Source organism: Corvus hawaiiensis, chromosome 5 (genome assembly GCF_020740725.1).
Source record: "Corvus hawaiiensis isolate bCorHaw1 chromosome 5, bCorHaw1.pri.cur, whole genome shotgun sequence".
NCBI lineage: Eukaryota > Metazoa > Chordata > Aves > Passeriformes > Corvidae > Corvus > Corvus hawaiiensis.
In genome coordinates, this window is record NC_063217.1 from 55,054,558 (window position 1) to 55,078,193 (window position 23,636).

At 37.7% G+C, this 23,636-nt stretch overlaps 1 protein-coding gene across 5 annotated transcripts in view; it reads right to left on the minus strand.

Moving 5' to 3' along the window:
- The window catches only part of CCSER1 (coiled-coil serine rich protein 1), a 626,451-nt gene that overhangs the window by 125,917 nt on the left and 476,898 nt on the right, over positions 1 to 23,636 (minus strand). For 2 of the 5 annotated variants that reach the window (XM_048304322.1, XM_048304325.1), the window contains exon 10: positions 4,168 to 4,213. The exons of 2 other annotated variants lie outside the window; for them this stretch is intronic. In XM_048304322.1, coding sequence (XP_048160279.1) covers positions 4,168 to 4,213 — 46 coding nt within the window. Of the gene's footprint in view, positions 1 to 1,147; positions 1,888 to 4,167; positions 4,214 to 23,636 lie in introns of those variants that run through there. One more of the 5 variants, XM_048304323.1, reaches the window with a different exon arrangement.

A 23,636-nucleotide genomic window follows, 5' to 3' on the forward strand; every position in this document is an offset into this window, starting at 1 on the left:
TCTTTATCAGAAAACCACTCCATTGAAAAATCTTTCTTCCTCTGCAATGCACCATGAATCAAAAAAATAGTTAACTTCTCAGCATTTTATCTTATTTTGTCTTGTCTTTTGTTTTGTCTTTTTGTTTGACCAAGGAAGCTTTCTAGCGCTTTGCAAAAACTTACAGTCGACACATACAATTGTCTACACTAGGAACTTAACTCTCATCATTTCAGTTCTACATATTTTCTGCTGTAATTAAAATCACCACAATTTAAAAATCTGACATGTTTATATTTGTCCCCAGTAATTAAACTTTGTGAGATTGCAACATTAAAGTGCCATTTATGAACCAACTAAGAATCCCTTAATTTCGATATTAGATTGGTTTATTTTTAATTTTTCATTGTATGAAATTCCAAGCCTAGAAGGTTAGTTTAGCTGCATTCTATTCTGGTGCTTTCCTTATCACTAGATGGTACAAAATTCTTTGGATATTATACAGCTATTTCAAGCATCTGATCCATTTTTTTTTTCTGTCTGTGCAGTTGATTGTCAGGTACCACATAAATGTATTGATTTTTGTTGCCTTCCCACTCTGTTTCAGGAACATCTATTAGAGCAAGGCTCTTTCTGTGATATTTTTTCCCATTGATTTCTTCTTCTAAAGAGTGCTAATCAAAACCGGTAAGCATTTTTCATTTCCCAAATTACATGTAAATTATAATATATTCTTTAAAAACCTACTACCACTATCACATTCAATTAGTAATTACTTTCAGTTTGAGGACATTTCAGGTCAAATAAGGAAAAATATTTGGAATAAAGTCCTTACAAAAAAGGACCACAGATAGGAAAATGTTAAAGCTTCGTCATCCGGTGCAAGATCCACTATGCTGCTTTAACACAGGATATAAACCTACAACCCTGACTCTAACATGTACCTTTGCAGGACAAGGGTGCAGATGGAAGGAAATCTTGCAATGAACATGTGTGTTTTGAGAACTGTGGCATTTACCCTACTTCACGTATTTCACTTTGTGCTTCCACTCCATGTGATGAACAAGCAACAGGAGAAAACATGAGTGCTCTCTTCTCCCTAAGGCAATTATAGTGCAATTCTGCCAAAAAATCTGCAGCTGCATTTTGTTTTGATACAACATTTTATTTAGTCATAACTGTATTTTGTAAATCTGTGTTTTGCCTTTAGGTCAGCAGTACTCCAATGACCAAAGCTCTGTCATACAGCTATCATTAGACTTCTAATGACATATATATTGACCTTGGACTCCCCATTCAGTTTATCCTCTGTCCTTGGATCTTATTTTGTCGCTAATTACAGATGCTCTCATATTTTTTGTTAGTTTGAATTGTCCATTTCTTTTTTTCCCACTCCTGGTGGTGCCTTTATTGTAAAACAGAAACAAAGTTGCAATTTATTCAAATTCACAAGGCACGTTTTTATCTTGTGGAAAGGACTCTTAACTTCCATATTGTAATATATTAGCTATCATTACACCCAGTGTCTCAGAGTTTATAGCCAGAGTGTTAAAATGTCCCATGAATAGAAGATATTTATTTTAAAATGGTTCATAAACAGCATCTTAGTCTCAACCACTCACTGCTTTGCCACATTTCACCAGCAGCTCCTCTGGAGCCTGAGCCCCTAGAGGAAATGTCATAACACAGCACTGGCACAGACACCACTCAATGTCTTTGACAGCTTTGGATGCCCAGAGGTGACTTCCCAGTGACTTCCAACACCACCACTGAGCTCCCCCTGCTCACTCTGGAGGTGAAGCAGCCACAAGTGCCCTGTAGTCTAAAACATCTCGCGTGAACTGAGATCAGATTATTCTTGCCTCTTCCATTGCAGTAGAGTTACTGTAGGATCACCGGTCACACCACCTGGAAGAAAAGATTCCTGCTACCTTTCAGTTTCTGTGTAATAGGACATGACACTCATTCAGTAGCACTGCTGCTCTGGATTACCACACATCCTCGTTTCCCATTTTGGTACATGAACAATAACATCCAGTGCTTTGCAAGGACCAGAGCAGTTATCCCCAATGACTAGAAGACAAGCTCAGGATGTTCAAGCTCTAATTTTAGCTTCCTGTTAGAACTTTACCCCAACGCATTCGTTGTTCCACATAATCTTTGCCAACCAGAACACATAACCAAAGGAAACAGCTGGCTGAAATAATTCACCTGGATATTATGAGTTCCCTTATTTACGTGGGGTTCTTTGTTTCCTTTTGCTTCACAGTTAAGCCATTGACACATTCTATATACGCTGCTTTAAACTTACTTCTCACAACTCACCCTTTCAGCAATGTTTACTTTTATTTCATCAAGAGAGAGTGGAAATTCTGACCACTTCTTCCAGCCTACACATCCACATATTTAACCCAACCATTTATCCACTACTCTGTGTATTTCAGAGCTCTGCATCTTCATTTTGTTACACAAATTTTAACCCATCTTTGCCAGATAAAACATTTTCTGCGCTTCCCACACCTTCCCTTATGTTCAAATCCCAGACACTTCATTCAGCGACACTTCATCATTCACCTCAAACAGGAGCTCCATACAAGGAAGGAAGTTGTCAACAGTGAACATGCTGGTTATTTATAACTAAGCATGTTAAAGCATGTTAGTGTTTCAGTGTGTTTCCAAAGCCTTCACTGAGGTTATTAATCATATAAATCAGTAGCAGGACTAATTTAAATGTGAGTAAGCCAGCCAGAAATTTAAATTTTCATTTCAGCAGACTGCTAAGTGACATACATAATGGATGAAAAATAACTTCAGCATTGTTTTTCTGAAGGACACAATGAGAATATTAATTCTTTCCACCATACCTTAAATAACTGTAATAGGAGCACAATTATATTTCATGAAGGTTGTTACATCTTGGCACTTTTTTCCTCCCTTAGATATACCCAGGAATACCCAGATAGGAACGTCTTAGATAATTGCACAAAAGAAAGGACAGTCATATACAGACCATATTTTTTGTTACTTTTGCAAGACCCACACTCATAGACAAACGCCATATGTTTTCCTAGGAATACACAAGAGCAGCACCAGTGAATTTACGCAAGCAACATGTTTCAAGACTGCCAACAATGAAGCATCAGTCAAACTGCACTGTATTTATGAATAAGCCTGTAATGTTATACTATAATGAATCTGTTTGACATTCAGCGGTGTGATGCAGTGCACAGCAATCATAATAATGCAGTGCATGGCTGTAGCTCATTATATGCATATGGAAGACACCAATGTCTTTAGGATGGACATTAACTCAAGGTAGGAGGAGAAAGACAGAAATAACTCAAGGAATGTAAGAAAGTCCTCATCTCAAAGTCTGATGGTATTCTGAGGATCTATATATTCAATATACACACTCACACACAAACACTGTTAATGCAGCAGAGAGAACATCTGGAATTAGAATGCAAGCCTCTTTTTTTTTTTTTTTCTTTTAAAAAATATATAGCACATTTTGTTTGTGATTTCTTGGGGTTTTGGTGGATGACAAGGGGAATTTATTTTAATTTAAAAGAAAAATTATTCATTGTCAATAATCCCAATGGATTTAAGAAAAAAAAAAAGAATGAGATCCCTTTCTAGAAGTTCCCTTTTCTCCCCAACTCAGCGGATGGACTTGTTCTTCAAATTAATTAGAAGGAAAGTCCTATAAGGAATACAACTGGTCTCAGTAATGTTTGCCTTACACCACATTGTTTGATTTTCCATTTCTTTGTTTCTTGAGGTCCAGATTTATTTTTTTTTGTCTGTGAAATGGAGACATTAATTTGAACAATAGGAAAAAGAGATTCTTCAGTTTTAACAATGCTACTCTCTACTATGTTGCACACGTGAACTGATAACATCATTCTTATTCCCCTCCAGACTTTGAGTCATTATGGTATTTTCTTCCCTTCTTGCAAGTCTATAGTGCACAGCACAGCCCCATTTCATGATGTGTTAAACAAAACCCAACAAAGAAATAAAAAAGGGGTCAATAGAAGCTGTTAGCTACACACACATTACAGGCAATATACAACAACAGCGGTTGAATATTGACCTCAGGGCATTAACTCTAGTTTGGCATGCCATGCTACAGCACATGAACACATAGTCATCTTTACAACACAGAGCGGAATTTAAGAGACTCACATAATTGCCTGCGAGAAGGTACAGGAGCACTTCCAAATGCTGTGCCCTGTAAATAAAACACATTTTTTTTTGGAGCAAAGGATGTCAGATTAACAGCAGCAGCAAATGAAAAAAATGACAGGACATGAAGAAAATGAAGGCAGTGAATTGAAATAGAGACTGTTTAGATAGAGGAGTTTATTATTACTGAAGAACTGCAGTTCCTATTTTCAGATAAACATAAATTATAGTGGAGAAGGTTCTATGAGTAATCCACCCGTCAGTGAACACAGTGAACCAAAAGGAGAGAAAAGAGAGAGAAAGAAAGAAGACAGGAAAAAAGTATCAGCATAAGACAGGCATGCTCACACTTGTCAAAAATTAAATTTGATGGAAAGGACAATGTATGGAGTATATATATTAATATGAATTCCTTCACAATAATAAGAAGGCTCAATGACACCAATGTCTTAGCTGATACTGTCACTGTTTGAAGGTACATTTCAAACAGGTAGGAAGGAGAGCAAGCGCAGTACTGTTTGGTTCCTGCCACTTCCTCTTCATCTCGTCTCCATAATTTTTAACATGTCCTCACTGGGTCAGTTTTATGCCAGCTGACAGGAAGCAGCTCTATTAAATCCCCAATCCATACACACAGTACACTCTTCCAATAGAGAGAGTGCTTCATCTTTTGTGCATTATGCCAGCAATTACCACACATCTCTGAAATACTAACTGTGCATGTAAACAAAACATGAATCAAATACCAAGCAAGTGATACCAGTAAGGAACTGTAGACAAATCTCTTCCCAGTGTGATCCCCAATTCCCACAATCTTCCTCAGCATACCTGCTCACTCCCCACCAAACCAACAAACCAATCCCAGAGAAACAAACTAATAACATCAAGAAAGAAGATGACTAGGTAAACTCTCATGTATAAAATTTGAAAAGCACTGTTAAAACAAACTATATTGTCTCATTCTGAATCCAGATCATGAATCAGAACTTCACTTTGAGTTTGTGTCCAAGACTGCATCCTCTTTCCCAATATAAAAGGGCATACAGATCATTTGGACTGGGTAGTCAAGGATGACTAATTACAGTAATACTTAGATTGGAAGTATTATCTTAAAAAAGAAAGATCAAACACCTGAAACTTATGAGACTTGAGTGGATGCTGGCTTCCATTTTGACTTTCATCATCTTTTTGAAGTCAAGGCTGGGAACTGATTTACCAGACACTTAGAAAGGGCTAGGCATTGGTGCTTAGAGATAATTTTCTCTTTCAGGTCTTGTGAAATTCCATTTTCCTTTGTCTAAGATGAGTGAAGCATATATATGCATATCTAGAAAGCCCTGTAGAAGACCCACCTTTACATCACTGATTCCCATACCACATTTTTAAGGAAAATCAGAATAATTAGGATTATTCTTCACTTAGATATCATGGCTGTGCCACTGAGACCATGGCTTGCTACTCTGTGGCCGCATGCAGTGCAGGGTAGCTCTGCAGAAACCCTTTGTCTCACTACACCCCAAGCTTGTCACGCCAAGATTCCTTCCTGAAACTGCAGTAAGAGGTCACAGTCATGGCAACAAGGAGCCAAGGGAGCAAGCTGCAGTTAACTTGTGCTGGGCCAGCAAAAGTAGCTGCATCTCTGGTTTTCAGGCTGCTAGGAAAAGGCAGTAAGCTCTCCTATTTATCAGGAAAACATGCAAACAGGCAGTGTGCTCAAAGCTCTTTCCTTCAGGGCAGGCAGTGCCCTGAAAGTGCACGATCCTCCAGCCCCACAGTTTTTTATGGAGTTATTTCAGCATTGTCAAAGCCCATCTTTATTTCCAGCTAATTTCTCAGAGTAGCCAAAGGACAAATTGTTTGGGTACCAAATCCAGTAGTACATTTAGCACTTAAGACAAGTTCTTCAGTGGCTGCTAAGGCTTTACCTATTATTTCCAGTACTTTCTTAAATATTTTGAAAATAAAATACAGTTATTTGAGATGCTAAAAATGTTTATCTAAACCAAAGCTAAAAATACTGAAGAAAACACATTGTATAAGGGCAGTACCACTGTCTCCCCATTCTCCCAATTCTAAGTTATTCGGGGATGCTTAAAGGCAGCTGGCTAGAAAAGCTGAGGTACACAGTGGTACCTCATATTAAGGTACTTCCTAAAAGTAATTTTTCAGAACATCATTTAAGGACATTGAAATGATTTGTGAAATCATATACACAAAACAAAAAGCACAAAGTAAATTGGTCTGACAATGGTTAAAAGACCGCTTGCTTATTTAGCCAAAAGGGGTTTTTTTTCTGTAATTTGAATGTGCAGCATCTACATTGTACCCTCCATGAATCAAAAAGAAAAACTTTACACAGCCTCAACTTACATGAATACATCAACCAAAGAATTGAGAACTTAATTATTCATTGCTGGTTACTATCATCACTCCTGACACAAATTATATATATACTAATTACATAATGCTCCTTTGAAAAGCAAGAAGTCAATGGATTTGACTGCATTATTTTACTCACATTTCTGATTTCCAGAGTAATTGGCCTTCTCAGGGGAAAGGATATACACCTTTATTTTTTTCTGACCATACTCCAGAAATACATGTTTTCCTCCAGTATCATCTGGCCCAATAATAAAGAGTGTTTTTTAAAAACTAATTTAGGTTTCAGACATTCTCCGTAGAAAATTCAGGCCCTGCTAGAACTCATGGCAGTTCAACAGTTTCAATCACTTATAACTCTTTTTCTGTCCTCTCTGAGTGGTGTAACACTTAATCCTAAAAGTGTCTAGGCTTCCATGACAGTTTCAGGGGTAAATACTACACTAAGTTTTCTGAGTCCCGTGATTCATAGAAATGTAGAGCCTTAAACAAAGATAACGTTACCAATAATGTAGAGGCATTGTAGATGACTAGTTACCTTGTAGTTACTAAGTTAATGCCTTACAAAAGTTAGCACACTCATCTGAAGCTCTAACTGGGGAACCCTTCCCCACCTTTTTGCTCTGCAATTTTAACTAAGAGATCAAATACACAACAGCATCTCTCAAATGACACTGATTTTCAAGCACTTTAAAGGCATTTTTGAATATACATGTGAGGAGAGAACAGGTGTTAGTACCTGACAAGCTGGAGCTCAGGAATCCATCAAGATCTGGAAGCTTCTAAAAGTGTCAGGATGCCTCATTTATAACACCTGGCCTATGCCGAAGGCCAATGAGGGCTGTTTTTAGGACTGCTTTGCACATGAACTCAGTATGACAAGAAAATACACCAGCTCAGTTCTTGATTCTGGCCTACATCCTATAGCCTTTGTCACAAATATATTGAGATTTCAACCTGAAGTGCTTGCTGGCCCGGGAGGGCCAGGGTGGCTTAAGGTTTAAGTACTATATGCAATCAGATTAATTTATTTAATATTTTTCATAGCATCACATGCTGAACTAAGCATGAACCAGCTAATTAACTCATGCTTAGGATAGATTTCCACGTTCCCAGTGAAAGAAGGGCACAGACTAATTTTTCTATATATTCCTGTGCCATGTAATTCAGTGCTACAGTCTCTGTTCCTCACAAGGGACAAGTAAGGGAGGCTTTTATTTTATCTTTTCTGCCTTCATATAACATATCTGCAGCATCCCCTCATTGTTAATGCAGGAATGTTTGATTACCCAAGACAGCCCTAAAATGAATGTGGATTTTATGCACCAGACAAGCAGATACACAGTTGTTCCATTTACATTCCTTCAATCAGTCATTTCTAATTTCTTTTCACTTAGCTTTCAGAAATGCAATCAGAACATTACAAAACTCAGTTCTTTTTGAAAACACTATCAATTTTTAAACTTGTCAAGGTGAGAGTATGACACAGTTTCTGTCAGAAGTCACAGTTAAGTATTCACTGAAAACTCCAATGAACTCTGCAAGGGAATATGGCATTTAGTTCCCACTGCTGTTTTGTTCCTCACATCCTCACGTTGAACAAAACCAGTTACCGTCAGCTTCTCAAAGTAATGACTAAAACCACCAACCAGTCTAAATATTTATGACTGTAGCTATTCTGGGACAACAGCAGCAAGGAAATCCAAATGAAAAGGGTTCATCATTCCACCTGTTCAACAAAACAAAACGTCCAAGTATGTATTAGTTTGCTGTTCAAAGGAAGCTTTTCACTAAAAATACTTTACCAACTGCGTATGTTTCCTACATCTCTATGAACCCTGAAGTTAGGATTTCACCTGTTATTAACTGAATACAGTGACTGAAGTCCTCTGGGTTCACCTTGAGCAACTTGAAAATCTGAGTATTGAAATATATGAAACAATCAAATCAATACAGCTAAATATCCCCTCTGCAGCATAACTACACAAATACTGCTGTTCTCTTTTTGTCACTTGCTATGAGAAATCTCCATGAAGATGTGTATTGACAACAGACCAATCAATGCCAGAAATAAATAGAAGAGCTCGCTACCCATCAAATGAATGTTTTTCCAATAAATGCCCTCTATTCCCTTAGAGCACAAACCCACCTGCTACATGCTTAAAAGGCAGATTAAGAAAAAAAAAAGAGACATCTGCCCCAAGCAACCCAAAACCTCTAAACCATCCCAGCCTCATGTTATGGTTTTAAAAGAGGGTAACTCATTTTCCCTAGAAGTTTCCCTAGCACACAGTACTTTAACATGAACTTATCCCTTGTTTCTCATCACAGAAATTACGGCAATACCACAGAATGTTTCAGAACACTACTAAGAAAAAAACCCCACAGTCTTAGCAGACAGGCCGTAGTGAAGTCTTAGTTCTTACCACATAAAAAAAAAGTTCAACTGATCTCACAAGTGTTCAGAAAGGTAATTCCACATTAGTACATGATGGCAAAATACCACTGTAAGATTTCCTAGAGACAGAAAGACTTGCTATATCACTCCCACATTCTCCTGTAAGAGCAGAGTATGTTTCTTTCATAAAGAGAGTAAATACTAAAATGGTTTGATGTGCTTTGGTGTGATGGCTTTCACTTGTATACACAGCACTTCACCAGATGAGTCTATCAATGAAGTGATACACAAAGTAGTGTGCTGCTACTCTGAGCTCAGGACTGAGTTCAGGAAAGGCTGCCTTGGATCTACTACTTTTCCAGTGCAATACCACTCTTAAAAGGTTTTCTATATGTAAGTTAATTCAATGTAATGACATTAGCATGTCTTCAGATATGGTGCCACCAGATTCTAAAAGATGCAGACTTCTACCAAACCTCAGGTTCTTTCTTCAAAGTTTCAGTTTTGGTGCAACAAACTTACTCATGAACACCTTCTTGATCACTGGATTTTACTGTACAACACTCAACCTGCACTCAATTTCATTTCAAGATGTTTACTGTCTTGATAGAAAAATTTGCTTTTTGTCACGACCTATTTTTTGTGTGAGCTGATTCAATGGGACTATGTCAGCTAGCTTAGCTTTGCCCTGTTTTCTACCTGAAATTCATACACTACCTTTTAGTAATTTAAAAAAACAATCCCATTTATATTTTATTTTTAAAAAAATCCCATTTAGAATTTTATTTTTAAAAATTCCCGTTTAAAATTTTAAGTGCTGAGACCACTTCTACTTATGTAGAAACCATCCATCCTTCAGGCTCATTTTGACAAGTTGAATACAGAGAGGGGAAGACCTTGAGACTCTGGAAGGTAAACCATCTGCATAAAAATAAATGAAAAATCAGAGTCAAAGCAGTAATATTAAAGAGGAGCACCAACACTTTACAGCCAAACTCAAACAGAACAAGAACTCTTTTTCCTTTTAGAAAGATAGGATTAGAAAACGCTAAAAAAACCTCAGGCAAGCACACCCTCTCCCATTATTTTTCAGAAGCAATTGTTTACAACTTAATCTCTTCTATAGCATTACCCAACTTTAATAATGGCCAGCATTCAGTCTTTACATTCCCTCTGATGAAAAACTGCTTATCATTTGTGTCTTCTTCCTTTATTAGATTTCAGATCGCAATGTGCTTTACCTTTAACAAAGAAACAACAACAAAAATGTTTTGTTTCTGTGGTGGCCTAAAATAACAAAAGGCCTTCATACAATACCAAAATATTTAAATGTATATGCAATTGAAGATGATCGCACATAATCACACACATTTATTTTCATTTCTTTGAAAGCTATGCCAGGCATGAACAAAATTACTAAAAGAAAATATCCCCAAGAGCAAATGTTGCTCCACAGACTACAGATATATTAATACAAATATGTTCCTCCTCAAAACACAATCCAAACTGAACTTATAGCTCAATAAGGAAGACATATTTCCATCTTAAAGTTATCAGTAAATATTTTACTAGCAGTCTCTTGGCACATTTTCAACTCTGAATCAACATTTACATACACTTTTCAGCAATCTGCTTCCACATTTAAGTGAAGTATCCCAAAATACACTTTCACACCAGAGTTTGGACTGCCATCTCATAAGGCCAAACTACACATACTACCTTAGATCCAGATACAATCAGTCAAGGCAATAACAGTCTTTCTGGGTACTTACAGTCCCTCATGTGATAGTGATAGGATACACGTTTCAAATGGATAATTCAAGGAATGTTTCTGTACAGACAGCTTCCCTTTTAACTGAATGTTTCCTTGCACTGCCTCACGAGAAACAAAAACCTGCTCAAGTTCCTAAGGTAGGAATTTCTAATAAATTGTGGATCCCTGGATGTCCCAACATCCGCTGAAATACTGTTCTTACATTTAAAGAAAACTTTCTGTAAACATAATAAAAGAAGTAAATAGGAAAATACTAACTCATTTGCAGACATCTCATTCACACTATAGATGTCATGTTACATTAATTTCTTACTCACTTGATCTCCTGATTCTTTCTCCTTTTGGGAGACTTGACTTAAGGGAACTTGAATTTTGCTGCCCTGCCTTCAGTTCTATACAAATCATTTTAAAGCCACCATGCTTTGCTCATTTTTTTGTGAACCTGATTTTTCAGGTCTCTTAGGCACTACTGCCTATGATGTCTTTCATTTAAAGCATATTCTCTGCATACATTTCAGTAAAAGTGTTCCTATTTTAGGGCTGTGCATGGGAAATTCAGACTGAAGTTGCTGGGCAGCCTCAGTACTTAGTCACCTTCTACCCCTTTTCTCATTCTTCTAAGCCCTTTGCTCCTGCCAAAAGCCATCATTCTGCTGACAGTCTAATCCAGGCTGATCCCATGTACTGAGGTCCTCTTACCCGAACTAAGTTTTTCGCTAATGGCCACTTTTTGTCTTGTACCTGGTTCATAGCTATGATACCCAACTCTGCAAAGTGAAGTTCAGCTACTGTTTGGCAAAACATAAAGGATCTCTTTAAAAACAACAACCACAACAAAGTAATTCATTGCATTATATAGCAAGTCAATTTGGCATCTATTTTAAGGACAATTAGAGACCTTCTATGCTACAAATTGCCACATACATTAGACAGTGTGTCGCAAAAGAATAAAACTCCCCAACATTTAAACTTATTTCATATCAGAAAAATACTTTTTGCTGATCTGTGTTTAGTACAGGGCTCTAGATGGCTTAAGGAGTCCTGGGTACCTCACTGCCTCGCAGTGCACGTTACCTTTCCAGGTGGAGTGGATGTCATTCCTTATGTGAACAATGTACCTGGAAGCAATGCCTGTGGGTGAATCTGATATTCTCCAGGAGTAGACACACTGATTCTGAGACAAGGCGACACGGGGCCAGGTCGGTTTTTTTGAAGACTGCTCTTATTTAGCACTAAGTTACTCGCTGCATAAACCATAGGAAACTTTCTTCACTAGATTCAAAGGGAGGCAAAAAGACAAAGGATTCTGTTTGTGAAGTTAATTCTTTTCACATCTCATTTTTAGCTATTGTTGTTTTTGCCATACAACTATCTTCAGATATATACATATGCATTAGAAGTGCCTACAGAACATTCAAGAACCACTTCAAAAATACATATGGTATAGATGTATGCACACCCTACTGATGGATTATTACACAACCCACACCATTCTAGTTGGAAGAGACCTTTCTCACATAGTCTTCCTGCTCAAAGCCCCTTGTCAACAATGAATTTTGACTTAACCACCCCTAAATTAAAAATTCAATAGAGTTAAGGGCAGAGACCATTGGATGATTGTATCTAGATCAGAACATAATGCTGCAGTAAATGTTTGTACAAAGCTTAACTAAATGCCTAGGGATTCATATTCCAATTTTAATTTAACCAGAACGTAATGCTGAAGCACACATTCACAGCTACCTTTTCAGCTCAGCTCACATTTTCACTAGAGCTCATTTATTTCTAAAAAAATCCCTCTGTGGTTTCATAAAAAACAATGTTAATGCTGAAAAGAAATATACAGTAACGTAAAAACTGTGCTGGTTTTGGCTGGAGTAGAGTTAATTTTCTCCCCAGGGGCTGGTATGGGGCTATGTTTTGGATTTGTGCTGAACACAGGGTTGGTAACATAGAGATGTTTTTGTTATTGCTGAGCAGGGCTCACACAGAGCCAAGACCTTTTCTGCTTCTCATCCTGCCATGCTGGCAGGGAATTTGGGGGTGCATGGGAAGTTGGAAGGAGACCCATACAAGAGAGATGACCCAAACTGACCAAAGGGATATTCCATATCCTATGAAGTCATGCTCAGGATATAAAGCAGGAGGAAGAAGAAGGAAGTGGAGGATATTTGGAGTGATGGCATTTGTCTTCCCAAATCACTGTTACACATGACAGGGCTCTGCTCTCCTGGGGATGGCTGAACACCTTCCTGCCCATGGGAAAGAGTGAATGAATTCCTTGCTTTGCTCTGCTTGCATGTGTGGCTTTTGCTTTACCTGTTAAACTGTCTTTATCTCAACCCATGAGCTTTCTATCTTTTGTCCTTCTGATTCTCTCCTCGATTCCACTGGTGAGGGAGTGGGTGAGTGGCCGTGTGGTTGCTGGCTCGGGTTAAAATATGACAGCAATGTTTGAAATTTGGATTTTTCTCCCTCTTGCAGGCTGCAAATCTATTCACATGCCTAGAAACTGCAGATGCAGACCTGCAGACCTTCAGTGTTTGCTTTGCCACATTATATAAATACTTCCACAGTTCTGTATACTATTTCCTGTAATTGTCACTGTTGGAAATACCCCTGCAAATCAAACTCATTTTCCTATTTTTAAGGGGTGAATATGAAGCTTGTACAAATCACCATGAGTGTGATTACCAGTGCCAGTTTCAATGTGATTACGTTACAGGTCTGACCAAAAGTCACTGGAAGTCTTTCGAATCCCAAAGTATATTCATGTGTAAGCTGAAATACAGTATAGAGTGTTCTCTGTATCAATTAGTTGTCCACATGAAGGCAGGTACTCACAATCCACAAGGTAGAATAACTGCAAATCTCCTGCTTAATTCCATTAATTTAAAAGTTATTTGTAACAAATAATATAAGCAGCTAACACCAATAACTCATTAATACAAATAACATGAGGCATTAAACCAATTTGATGGCTCAATTATGAAAGTAAGGATTATAGTTAAAAAATACCTGTAAATAAAAGAATTCATATTATTATACACACAAAAAAAAGGTGACTGATTGGCGAGAAAGAAAAGGAATGGTTATTAGAAGATGAACAATCGCAGTCATTATAAAAACAATTGCCACTGATCAATGTTTGATGTCCCCCATGTCAGGACTCCTGGACCTAACTGGTAAATGCTCACATTACAACAAAACACTGCTGCAGGGGTGTGGGGCTGAGAAAGGCAAGGAAGCAGGAAACATTATCATCCTTACCCAGTAGAAAAAAAAAAAAAAAAAAATTGGATAAAAGTTCTTCTCTTATGCCCAAAGCTGAAGCAAACTGAGAAAGATTTTATTGCTGAGATGTATGTTAATTTGTATCACCTTCAAACACAAGACTTCTTTTTTTTCAGTCTGTTGATTCAGCTTCTTTTCAAAACCAAATTAAAATATAAATAAAACACATCCTACGCAAGAAAAGGGACATGATTCTGGATACATCTCATTTCGATTTTTCTTTTACAAGCAGTATGACAAGCCCTCAGAATTTAATTTCCAACTGCCTGGTAGTAAATGTCTTAATTTCTCAGCTCCCCAAGACAGTTATCTTTTCTGACTACTCTTTTCCTTTAAAAAGAAAATAATTTTTTGTTTCCAGAATATGTAGATGGGAGTGTCTTGCCAGTTAAATCTTACAAATAACAATAATTATAAAAATCCCAGCAGAAAAATTAAAACGGCAAAAATTTTTATGATTCCCATACCTAAACCACAGTCTGATTAGTGTGCTCATGCTTTGAGCCACTTTTTCAGCATCTGAGCTTTTGAATTGATACAATAAAAAATGATTCTTTGTTGAACAGATGGCCAATCACAACAGTTTGCTTTAGATTTAGCTTTGCTAACTGCTTCTTGTCTTTGTTTTCATGTAGTTTAACATATATATGAGTTAATTTGACCTATGTTCACCTGAGAAATACAGTATTTCACCTTTTTTGGCAAGTCCAGATGCAGATCAGTGATGAGTGGCACGCCTCAAGGGTCAACTGGGACCAGTACTGTTTAATATCTTCATCAAAGGCCTGGACTGTGGGATCTAGTGCACCCCAGCAGGTTTGCAGAGGACACCAAGCTGAGTGGTGTGTTTGATGTGCCTGAAGGACAGGATACCATCCAGAGAGATCTGGGCAAGCTTGAGAAGTGGGCCCATGGGATCCCACTTTAACAAGACCAAGTGTTAGGTCCTGCACCTGGGTCAAGACAATCTCCGGTTTCATCCCAGGGGATGAACAGATCCAGAACAGCCCTGCCAAGAAGGACTTGGGAATGTTGGTGGATGAGAGGCTGGACATATCCCAGCCATCTGCACTCACAGCCCAGAGAGCCAAACACATCCTGGGTTGCATCCAAAGCAGTGTGGGCAGCAGGGGAGGGAGGGGATTCTGCCCCTCTGCTCTGCTCTGGTGAGACCCCACCGGCTGTGCTGCATCCAGCTCTGGGGTCCCAGCACAGGAAGGACATGGACCTGATGGATCGGGTCCAGAGGAGGGTCACAGACACAATCAGAGGGATGGAGCACCTCTCCTGTGAGGAAAGGCTCAGAGAGTTGGGATTGTTCAAGCCTGGAGAAGAGAAGGCTCCAGGGAGACCTTATGCAGCCTTCCAGTACCAAAGGAGGGCCTGGAGGAAAGATGGGGACAGATCCCAGCAGGGCCTGCTGCAATAGGACCAGGGGTAATGTTTTTAAACTCAAGGAAGGTCAGTTAGGGTTAGATACAAGGAAGAAGTTTTTTTACAATGACAGTGGTAAAACACTGGCACAAGTTGCCCAAAGAAGTGGTGCATGTCCCACCCTTGGAAACATTCTTGACTAGGTTGGATGGGGTTCTGAGCAACCAGATCCTGTTGAAGATGTTCCTACTCATTGCACAGAATTGGACTAGATGACCTTAAAAGGTCCCTTCCAACCCAAACCATTCTATGATTCTATATAATATAAGGCTACCCATCAGCTTTTTACAGAAGCATTTTAGCATAGTGTTTCAATAGCATCTTAGCTGTTTAAGGAACTTATTGCTAAACAAACCCCGAACCCACAACACAACTGCAGGGCATTACTCTGTTACCAACCTGTGTGGTGCTATTACTATTTTTCTGTTCCTACTTGATTTTGTACTTCTTTCAGTGTGAGGGCTGGCACACCTTTCAGACACACACTCTCTATTCCATTTAAGCTTGTCCCTTCCCCAATATTTATCTAGAAATAATCAGCTGAACATTATTTTTTCCAACCTCTTATACAAAAGCATTTTCAAAACAAGTGAATGCCTTGTAACTACATTAAAACATTCTGAACACAACTCAGTCCCTTGCCTCTGTTGCTTGTCAGATGCCCTGATATCTCATTAATGCATATTTTCCTAAGAATACCATGCTGCATGCTTCACACAAATCATGTGTGGCACAACAAAACCTAATTCGGTACAAAACATTTCTTCCTTCCCACACTTTGCAATCGAATTAATATTTTTATGCAGTCCCAAAATGGAAAAGTCTTTTTAGCATTTAATATATTAAAATTCACTACTATCATTAGATTTGCTGGTAGCGTACATGCAATAATAAATTCCAGCTTTTTCCTGAATGGACAGTAGGCTATAAAGAAAAAAAGGTATCTATTTTACTAAGTAGATTTATCAATGAAGCATAAAACAAGAGAAAACTATAGATGGGGACAAAAATGAGGAAACAGAAGAAATGGAAAAACCTGGGAGGAGATGATGGCCTAAGAGTCTGCTCTCTTCTTAGAATCAGTAACAATGCCAAGTCAAGATCTCAGCTGCAGCTTACAGATTATGCTGTGTGGAAATAACTACTAATAAATGTAGGTTGAAACATAACTGAAAATAAGGCAGATGATGTTTCTACTTTGAACTCCAAAATGCTGCAGACATTTTGGGTTTAGGTTTGGGGATCTTTGCAATTCTCATTTGATTAGAAGTCTGCGCAGCTAGAGGTACATTCAAGCTGGGTCGAGCCTTCTAACTGAAATTTCATAACTTCCCAAATCACAGGGATAACCACTACAAAACAGAGGAGATTAGATATGGGAAAAAATAACAACTATTGGAAAGGAGGTTATTAAACACAGTAGGATTCAAACCTGAATGACAAGGCAAGAAGTTACAAGGGGTCTTTTGTGAGGGTAGTGTTAGTTACACATTTACATAGACACAGGATTTGATACCATAGCAGCTTTCAGAAGTACCACAAAAACAAGAGCAACATCTGTTTGTTTTCTGTATCACTGATGAGAGTCACCTTGACCTTTCAATATTTCAAGATTTCTTTTTTTAAATTTTTTTTTTTTTTTTTGTTATAGCCTTGAAGCTACTGTCAAAGAAAGGACATGAGCTATTAAGAAGAGAATACCAGCTATGATGAACAAAACTGTCCTAGAGTGAGTGTTGTAACAACAAACATGGGTTTTCAAAATGTTTTCCCTCTCCTTTTAGAGAATGTCTACTAGAGTGAGAAGGAGGTATTACCAAGAACATGAAGAATAAAACGCAGCCATTTGTCTGGAGGTTCAGGGCATACTTTTTCTGTCTCCCAAATTAACAAACATATAAACTAATAAAAATAAATGAAAGGAAAAAAACCCTACTAATCCTTTAACTTTCAATATGCTCTGTGCCTTAGAACTCAAGTTTCTCCTTCTAGTACCAACAGTGTACTTGTCACCTCATCAAAGAACTTGTACCTCTGAGTACTTCTTATCAGTATGCACCTCATCAAAACAAGTGTTTACTATTATAAACAAAAAAAATTATTATCACTGCAACAACTATTTAAAAGCTGCCAAGACATGATTAACAGTAACTAAAGTTACATTTAGAAATCAAACTCTCATTTACATATTATCCACTGTCCTGATGATGCACCTTCAAACAGAGACCCCTTTTTAATAGAACAGCTTTTTTTGAAGTTAAATTCTTATGATCAGAAAGGTTTATTTCACTACCCACTAAAAAACACACTTGAGAATGAAAAATTATTAGCAGTTTTATGGCACACAGCACTTCAATATTTCGGCACATAAACCCATCATTAGCTTGGAGGGAAAAGAGGCACAGCTCTAACTGTACTTTGAATAATTTTAAGTATTTGTTAACACACACACACACACACACACACACACACACACAAGACTTCTCAATGTATGTCATGCATCCAAGCCTCCCAAACAGGAATCTTCTTTTTCTCCAACAGAATGAATATATAACACATGCTCACACTGCCACTATGCCTTCCTGCGTCAGACATACAGCAGGAAAAATTTTACACTACCCTTGCCTTGAAAAGCTCTTCAACTTCTTTTTCACTACCTCAAAAAGACTGACAGAGAAAAAGGCAGACAATGAATGATGAAGAGGTAACACTTGCCAAGAAACCAGAGCTATTATTAAGCAACCCTTGTCTGCCCTTCATATGGTACCTACAGCCACAGAAGGAAGGCTGGATGGGAAGATCATCTACAGTGTAGGGACAGGGCAGGGGCAAGCAAGCAGATTTGAAAGTGCTGTTCGTTTTCAAATTCTACAAACTTCCAAGACTTCAATATCTTCACAAAATCCAGAAGAAGTAGAGAAGAGAATAAAGAAAAAGAAAAAAAAGAAGAATTTTTCATAGCAAGCTATACCTCTCAAAGCTCAAGGAGGAATCAAGGTGATTAAAGTATGAAAATGGAGCTCCATCCTACTGTGAAGCACATGAAAAGATATACTCAAACAGAAACCAGAAATGCCTAGAAAATAAACATTACACTGTACATGGAGGTAACTTCAGTTACAAAAGCCGCAAAGCCCCAATAAATATTCACTGCAGGAACCAAAGGAAAGAGCACAAGACAGGTCAAGAAAAGACAAGTGCAAAGGTTTTGCAGATCAGCAAAGAAACACATCACACACTCAAATATAAGCAAGAAAACCAGCAGAAAAGCAATCTGAAAAGGAGAATCACATGAGTTTGTTGACCCTGCAGCAACTGATACAGTCAGAATAGACACGAAGAATGAGAATTGAAGAGTTGTAGCTCAAAATGTCACCAATTTCCTGTTTTCTTGTGCTTTACAAACATGGATGAGGCCACCAAGGTCTTGCTTGTGCTCTCACAGAGAACCTGGTCTGTGCCCAGGACCAAGAGGTGGAAGGTTAATGCACTGACTTGCAGCACTGGCTCACCACTTCCATACAAACCTTCACAGGTCTCATTTGAATAGCTTTGTGTCTAGCTGAGCTAGTGCTAGTTAAAATGAGCCAAAACCAATTAGTGAATAAAGATGCTGCTATAGCAACAGCATCTAATTTTCCAATTAGTAATAATTGCTGAAACACCTGCCATAAAACATAAATACGTTTGGATTGGGGGTCTCTAAACGAACTTTGCTTTAAAGGTTTTTTTCTTTCTTTCTTTTTAAGTTGACCTTTATCATGATAATGAAAGAGAAGAAAGTGCCAGTTCTCTTTTTGCTGTAACATAATACAAATAGACAAAATATTATTTTTTTTTACAGGAATCCCAAGAATGTGTCCTAAAGTCTTAAACTAATTAACTACGCTGTGCTTAGAGATTCTCAGGAAGGAAAAAAAATCCAGATGGCACTCAGTTTACAAAGCAGAGCAGTGCAATGAATGCAATATTGAAATACCACCTGTAGGATGAAAATGCTCTGATTCACAGTGTGTGTTCTGAACTCTGAACATACACTTTTCACGTCTAATTTTGAGTATAGCTGTACTGTCCAGTTCCAGTCACAAATGGAAATGGGACTCACACTTGCTCTGCGTTACACCTAGGAGATTCTTAGCACCCTTTTGTATCAGCCAGCACCCACCCACACATTGGATGTATCTGAAGTCAGTAATCTAATGCTGATTTCCTCTCTTAGACAACCCCACATGAGAGTGCACAGTACTCCATGGTCTTCCAGTACTTCAATTTTCTGTATTTCAAACATTTACCCTCTCTCTCCACCTGTGCAGACACTAAACCCCAGGACAACTACACAATCAAGTACTTACAGGTTTCAGTGAGGCAAAAGAAAGTGTGCCAATTTTTCCTCTGCAGTGAAATGACTGATCATACAACGGTGAAGCATTTCAGCCATTTAGAGTGTAAAAGACCAGCCACATACTAATTCCCCGCTTGTAAGAGCCTAAAATCACCCATAAGGATTCCCACTTAAGCCTCTTCAGAGACCCTAACCAGAGTGAACATAAGCAGTTAATCAGAAAGGCAAGTTTCCCAACAAATGTAATAAATTCCCAAATGGCCAAGCCCAGCAGCGCTTCTTGAAACAGCAGCAGCAGTAACTGCAGCAAACAGATGTTGTTGTTTCACAAAGATAAGTTTTAACAAACACTTGAAGACATGGCTCAAAAACATTATTTCTGTATCACAACATAGTTTTAACTTTTTTTTTTTTTTATTATTATTTGAACAGGAAATAAGAACAACAGTCATAAATAACAAATTTACACTTTTAGCAAGGTACACTGCTCATTGCATTTACATTTGTAAACTGCTTATGCCATCTGTTGGGACCAACAGAAACAATCTGTAGATTTTTTTCTGGGGGCTTTTTAGCTTATCAAAAATAAGCTGCTTTTTGTTGTTTAAAAAAATTATCTAAGTAACCTTTTATGGAAGCGCCCTCTCAGTTACACGCTAGTGTATTGCACTTCAGAGTTTCAATAACACTAACCTCAACAATTTACATAAAATCACACTGCTTGCCCAGTTATTATGCCTGAACTCCAAAGGGGCATCTTTAGATAGAGGTACTTACCTAAAAATTCCTATTTCACTAAGCAAGTCACTTTCACATCACCTTTGAAAGGTGCTGTCACAACAACAAATACATTTTGAGATAACAAAGTTTGTGATAAAGGCTCTTCCAGAATTATGGATTATGCTCACACTCTGAATGCTTAGAAATAAGATATAGATTATATATCTTACAAGATTTCTATAAGAAATAGATATTTTCTATGCTTAAACCATACTAAGGCACATAAGGTGCCAGGGAAGCTACTGGAAATGTTGCCATTGAAATGAATGCAAAATTGTGTCAAGGCTGAAGAAAAGCCTTAGCGGTCCCATTAAACAGCATAAGGGGTTGTTTTTTTCCTTGAGTTATTTCAGCCTCTGCAGAGCTGGCTTTTCATCCTGATAGCACCTTCTAGCACTTCTATAAGCCAAGAGAACAGGTAGACTAAAAAACAAACCAACCAACCCCTCTGAAGAGCCAACTAACCAAAACCATCCTACTTGTTATTACACAGCAACAGAATACTCTACACTGTAATTATATTTTATGACCAGCTTTCCATAGAAGGCCTTCTTCCTGTATTTCTAAATCAGGCAGGAAATTCAGTGTGCTTGAAATGCCAGAAGAACTCCTCCAACCCAACTTTTTTGGCAGATTCTAAAATCATTGTATTTATGAGATTATTTTTGGCTGTAAAAGAACAGAAATGTTTTCCAAATCTTCACACTAGTGCAGGACATAAGCTCACTTGCTTTAAGCATTGGTAATCTCATTGACACTGATAAAATTATTCATGCTTTGAAAATTAAGTGATTAAGTATGTTCTTACATTTTTTTTTCCTGGGCTGGACCTCTAGGTAATAGGCTTAACACACTGAACAGGCTGTGCATTACTTTTACATGACGGACTCTGTTCTAAAACAACTCAAGAAGTCAAGCATACTGTTTGTCTCTGGTCTTTTTGAGCATGTTAGTCTTTCAGGGGGACAAGTATGAATGGTGCTCTCTGAAAATGCCCAGTCTAGCATGAGAACTGAAGGGGGTAGAAGATATGCAATTACTTCACAAAAGGACCGATCTGCGAAGAATTGACAACGGGCTACACTGCAGGGAATGAGCTAAGGTTTGTACTGTGAATTAAGATTTAATGAGTCCCTGGGCAAGTTTTGTCAAAGAAACTAAAGGAAAAAAGAAAAAAGAAGACTGCTTGATCATGTAGATTAGCTAAATGAAAATGCTACCTATGTATGTTAAAAATAAAATCTATCCAAAACAGAGTGACCTTGAACATTTAGCTACAGCACCAGCCATCAGGAGGTAAAGTATTCTGTTATTTCAATGTACTGATGAATTGGCTGCAATGAAAAGAAAACTACATTGTAAGAGTATTGCCAAATCAGAGTGACAAATTTGTAATATGCGATTTCTGATAATAAGAGATTGCAAATATGCATTTTTTCTTTACGGAAAGGTTAAAAAAAGGGAACAGTTTTCTAGAACAACTAAAATAATCAATGAAATATACAAAATTTTTAATAGAATCTTATTTTTTTCCTTATACCCCCACAGAGATGGTAATCTTTAATTAGATGGGCACCATACCACATCCAACACACAAATGCAACTACCAAGGATAATTATCTAAATGATGGTAAGAGTTCAGTGCACAAAGTGATTGTTTTCCTTTGATAACTACACTGAGGAACTGGTTTTCAGGACAGAGCAAATAAAATTTATGGACTGATGCAGATATATCATAAGCATAAAGGGGTCATTTGGACAAAACATTTCAATCAGTTTGTCACAGAAGTAACTCCATTTCCTATTTCCAACTGATGATAATTTTAAATGTAATTGATAGTAAATTATTTGTGGAGCTAGGAACTAGAGGTCTCAAAATCATAAATACGAGAACATTTTTCAACAGTTTTTATTCTGTATTAGACATAAATTGGCACAGAGAACAGTGGAGAACATTCTGTTCCCAACAAACTGAAATCATCCACGTAAGACATAATCACAGCCCAGATTTCAAGTACCATAATTGCTGACTAAGAACACAGCCACCAAAGAGAAAAAGCATGATCCAATGTCTTCTCAAAGAGCTCATTGAATATTGCACATTTCCCAAAATAACAGCAAAAATGGCAGTTTTACTCTCTTTAAGTGACATAATGTTCCTCTGTAAAAGTGCAGGACAGAAAGTTCTCTATGGCAAACAAGAAATTCCAAGAAACTTAATTCTTCTAACTAGGGTCGTAATCAAAGGCAAGGCCAGAGGCATAAACCTGATGAGACGTGTTACAGCTTTTTCCCAGGACTTGATGGAAGCCATAGGAGTATCTGACCATGCTCAGGTCCAGATTAGACAGATGAGGCTCAATCCCCTCTTCCATTACCCAGCAAGAATCATTAAGTTGCAATCACGTCCTTAGCACCAGCAAGAATTTAAGGCTGTAGAAACATTTTCATAAGCAAAGTATTTTGTAGTTTTAAGGGAAGACCTCTCACAAATTATTATGGAAAAGCAGATTATAAAAATGTACAACATAAGTAACAAAATTGTCAGAATCTTCATTTTTCCACCCTCAGAGTTTAGTTTTTCTTTAGAAATGAGACCCTAAGGGATTAGCTCCCTTCTGCATTGAACAAATACAGGATTTTAACACTACTGAAGCTACTTTTCTGTTGTATAAACAAGGTGCTTACTAGGTGATAGTATAACTAGTTGTCATAACTAGAGAAGAGCAATGCACTGAAATCATCTATATAGAAACAGCATAAAAAAGAAGTAATAAAGAAAGCAGAAATCTTCATAATTTCATGCAAAACACTACCATCAGACTACATCTCTTAAATGCTGCAATTTTTTTTCCTTCATCTGCACTTACTTGAAATAGCTGGAAAAAATGTTCATTCTTATTTGCTATGAGAATCATGGTCAGTAAGTTAAGACTTCAAGATCCCCATGAGATATGGGCTACTAACAATAGCAAGCAAAGAGCCCTTCCCTAAAATGATACCATCTCAATAACAAGAACATATTGACACTTCTTCTCTGTTCAGGACATATATTATCAAGTGAATAA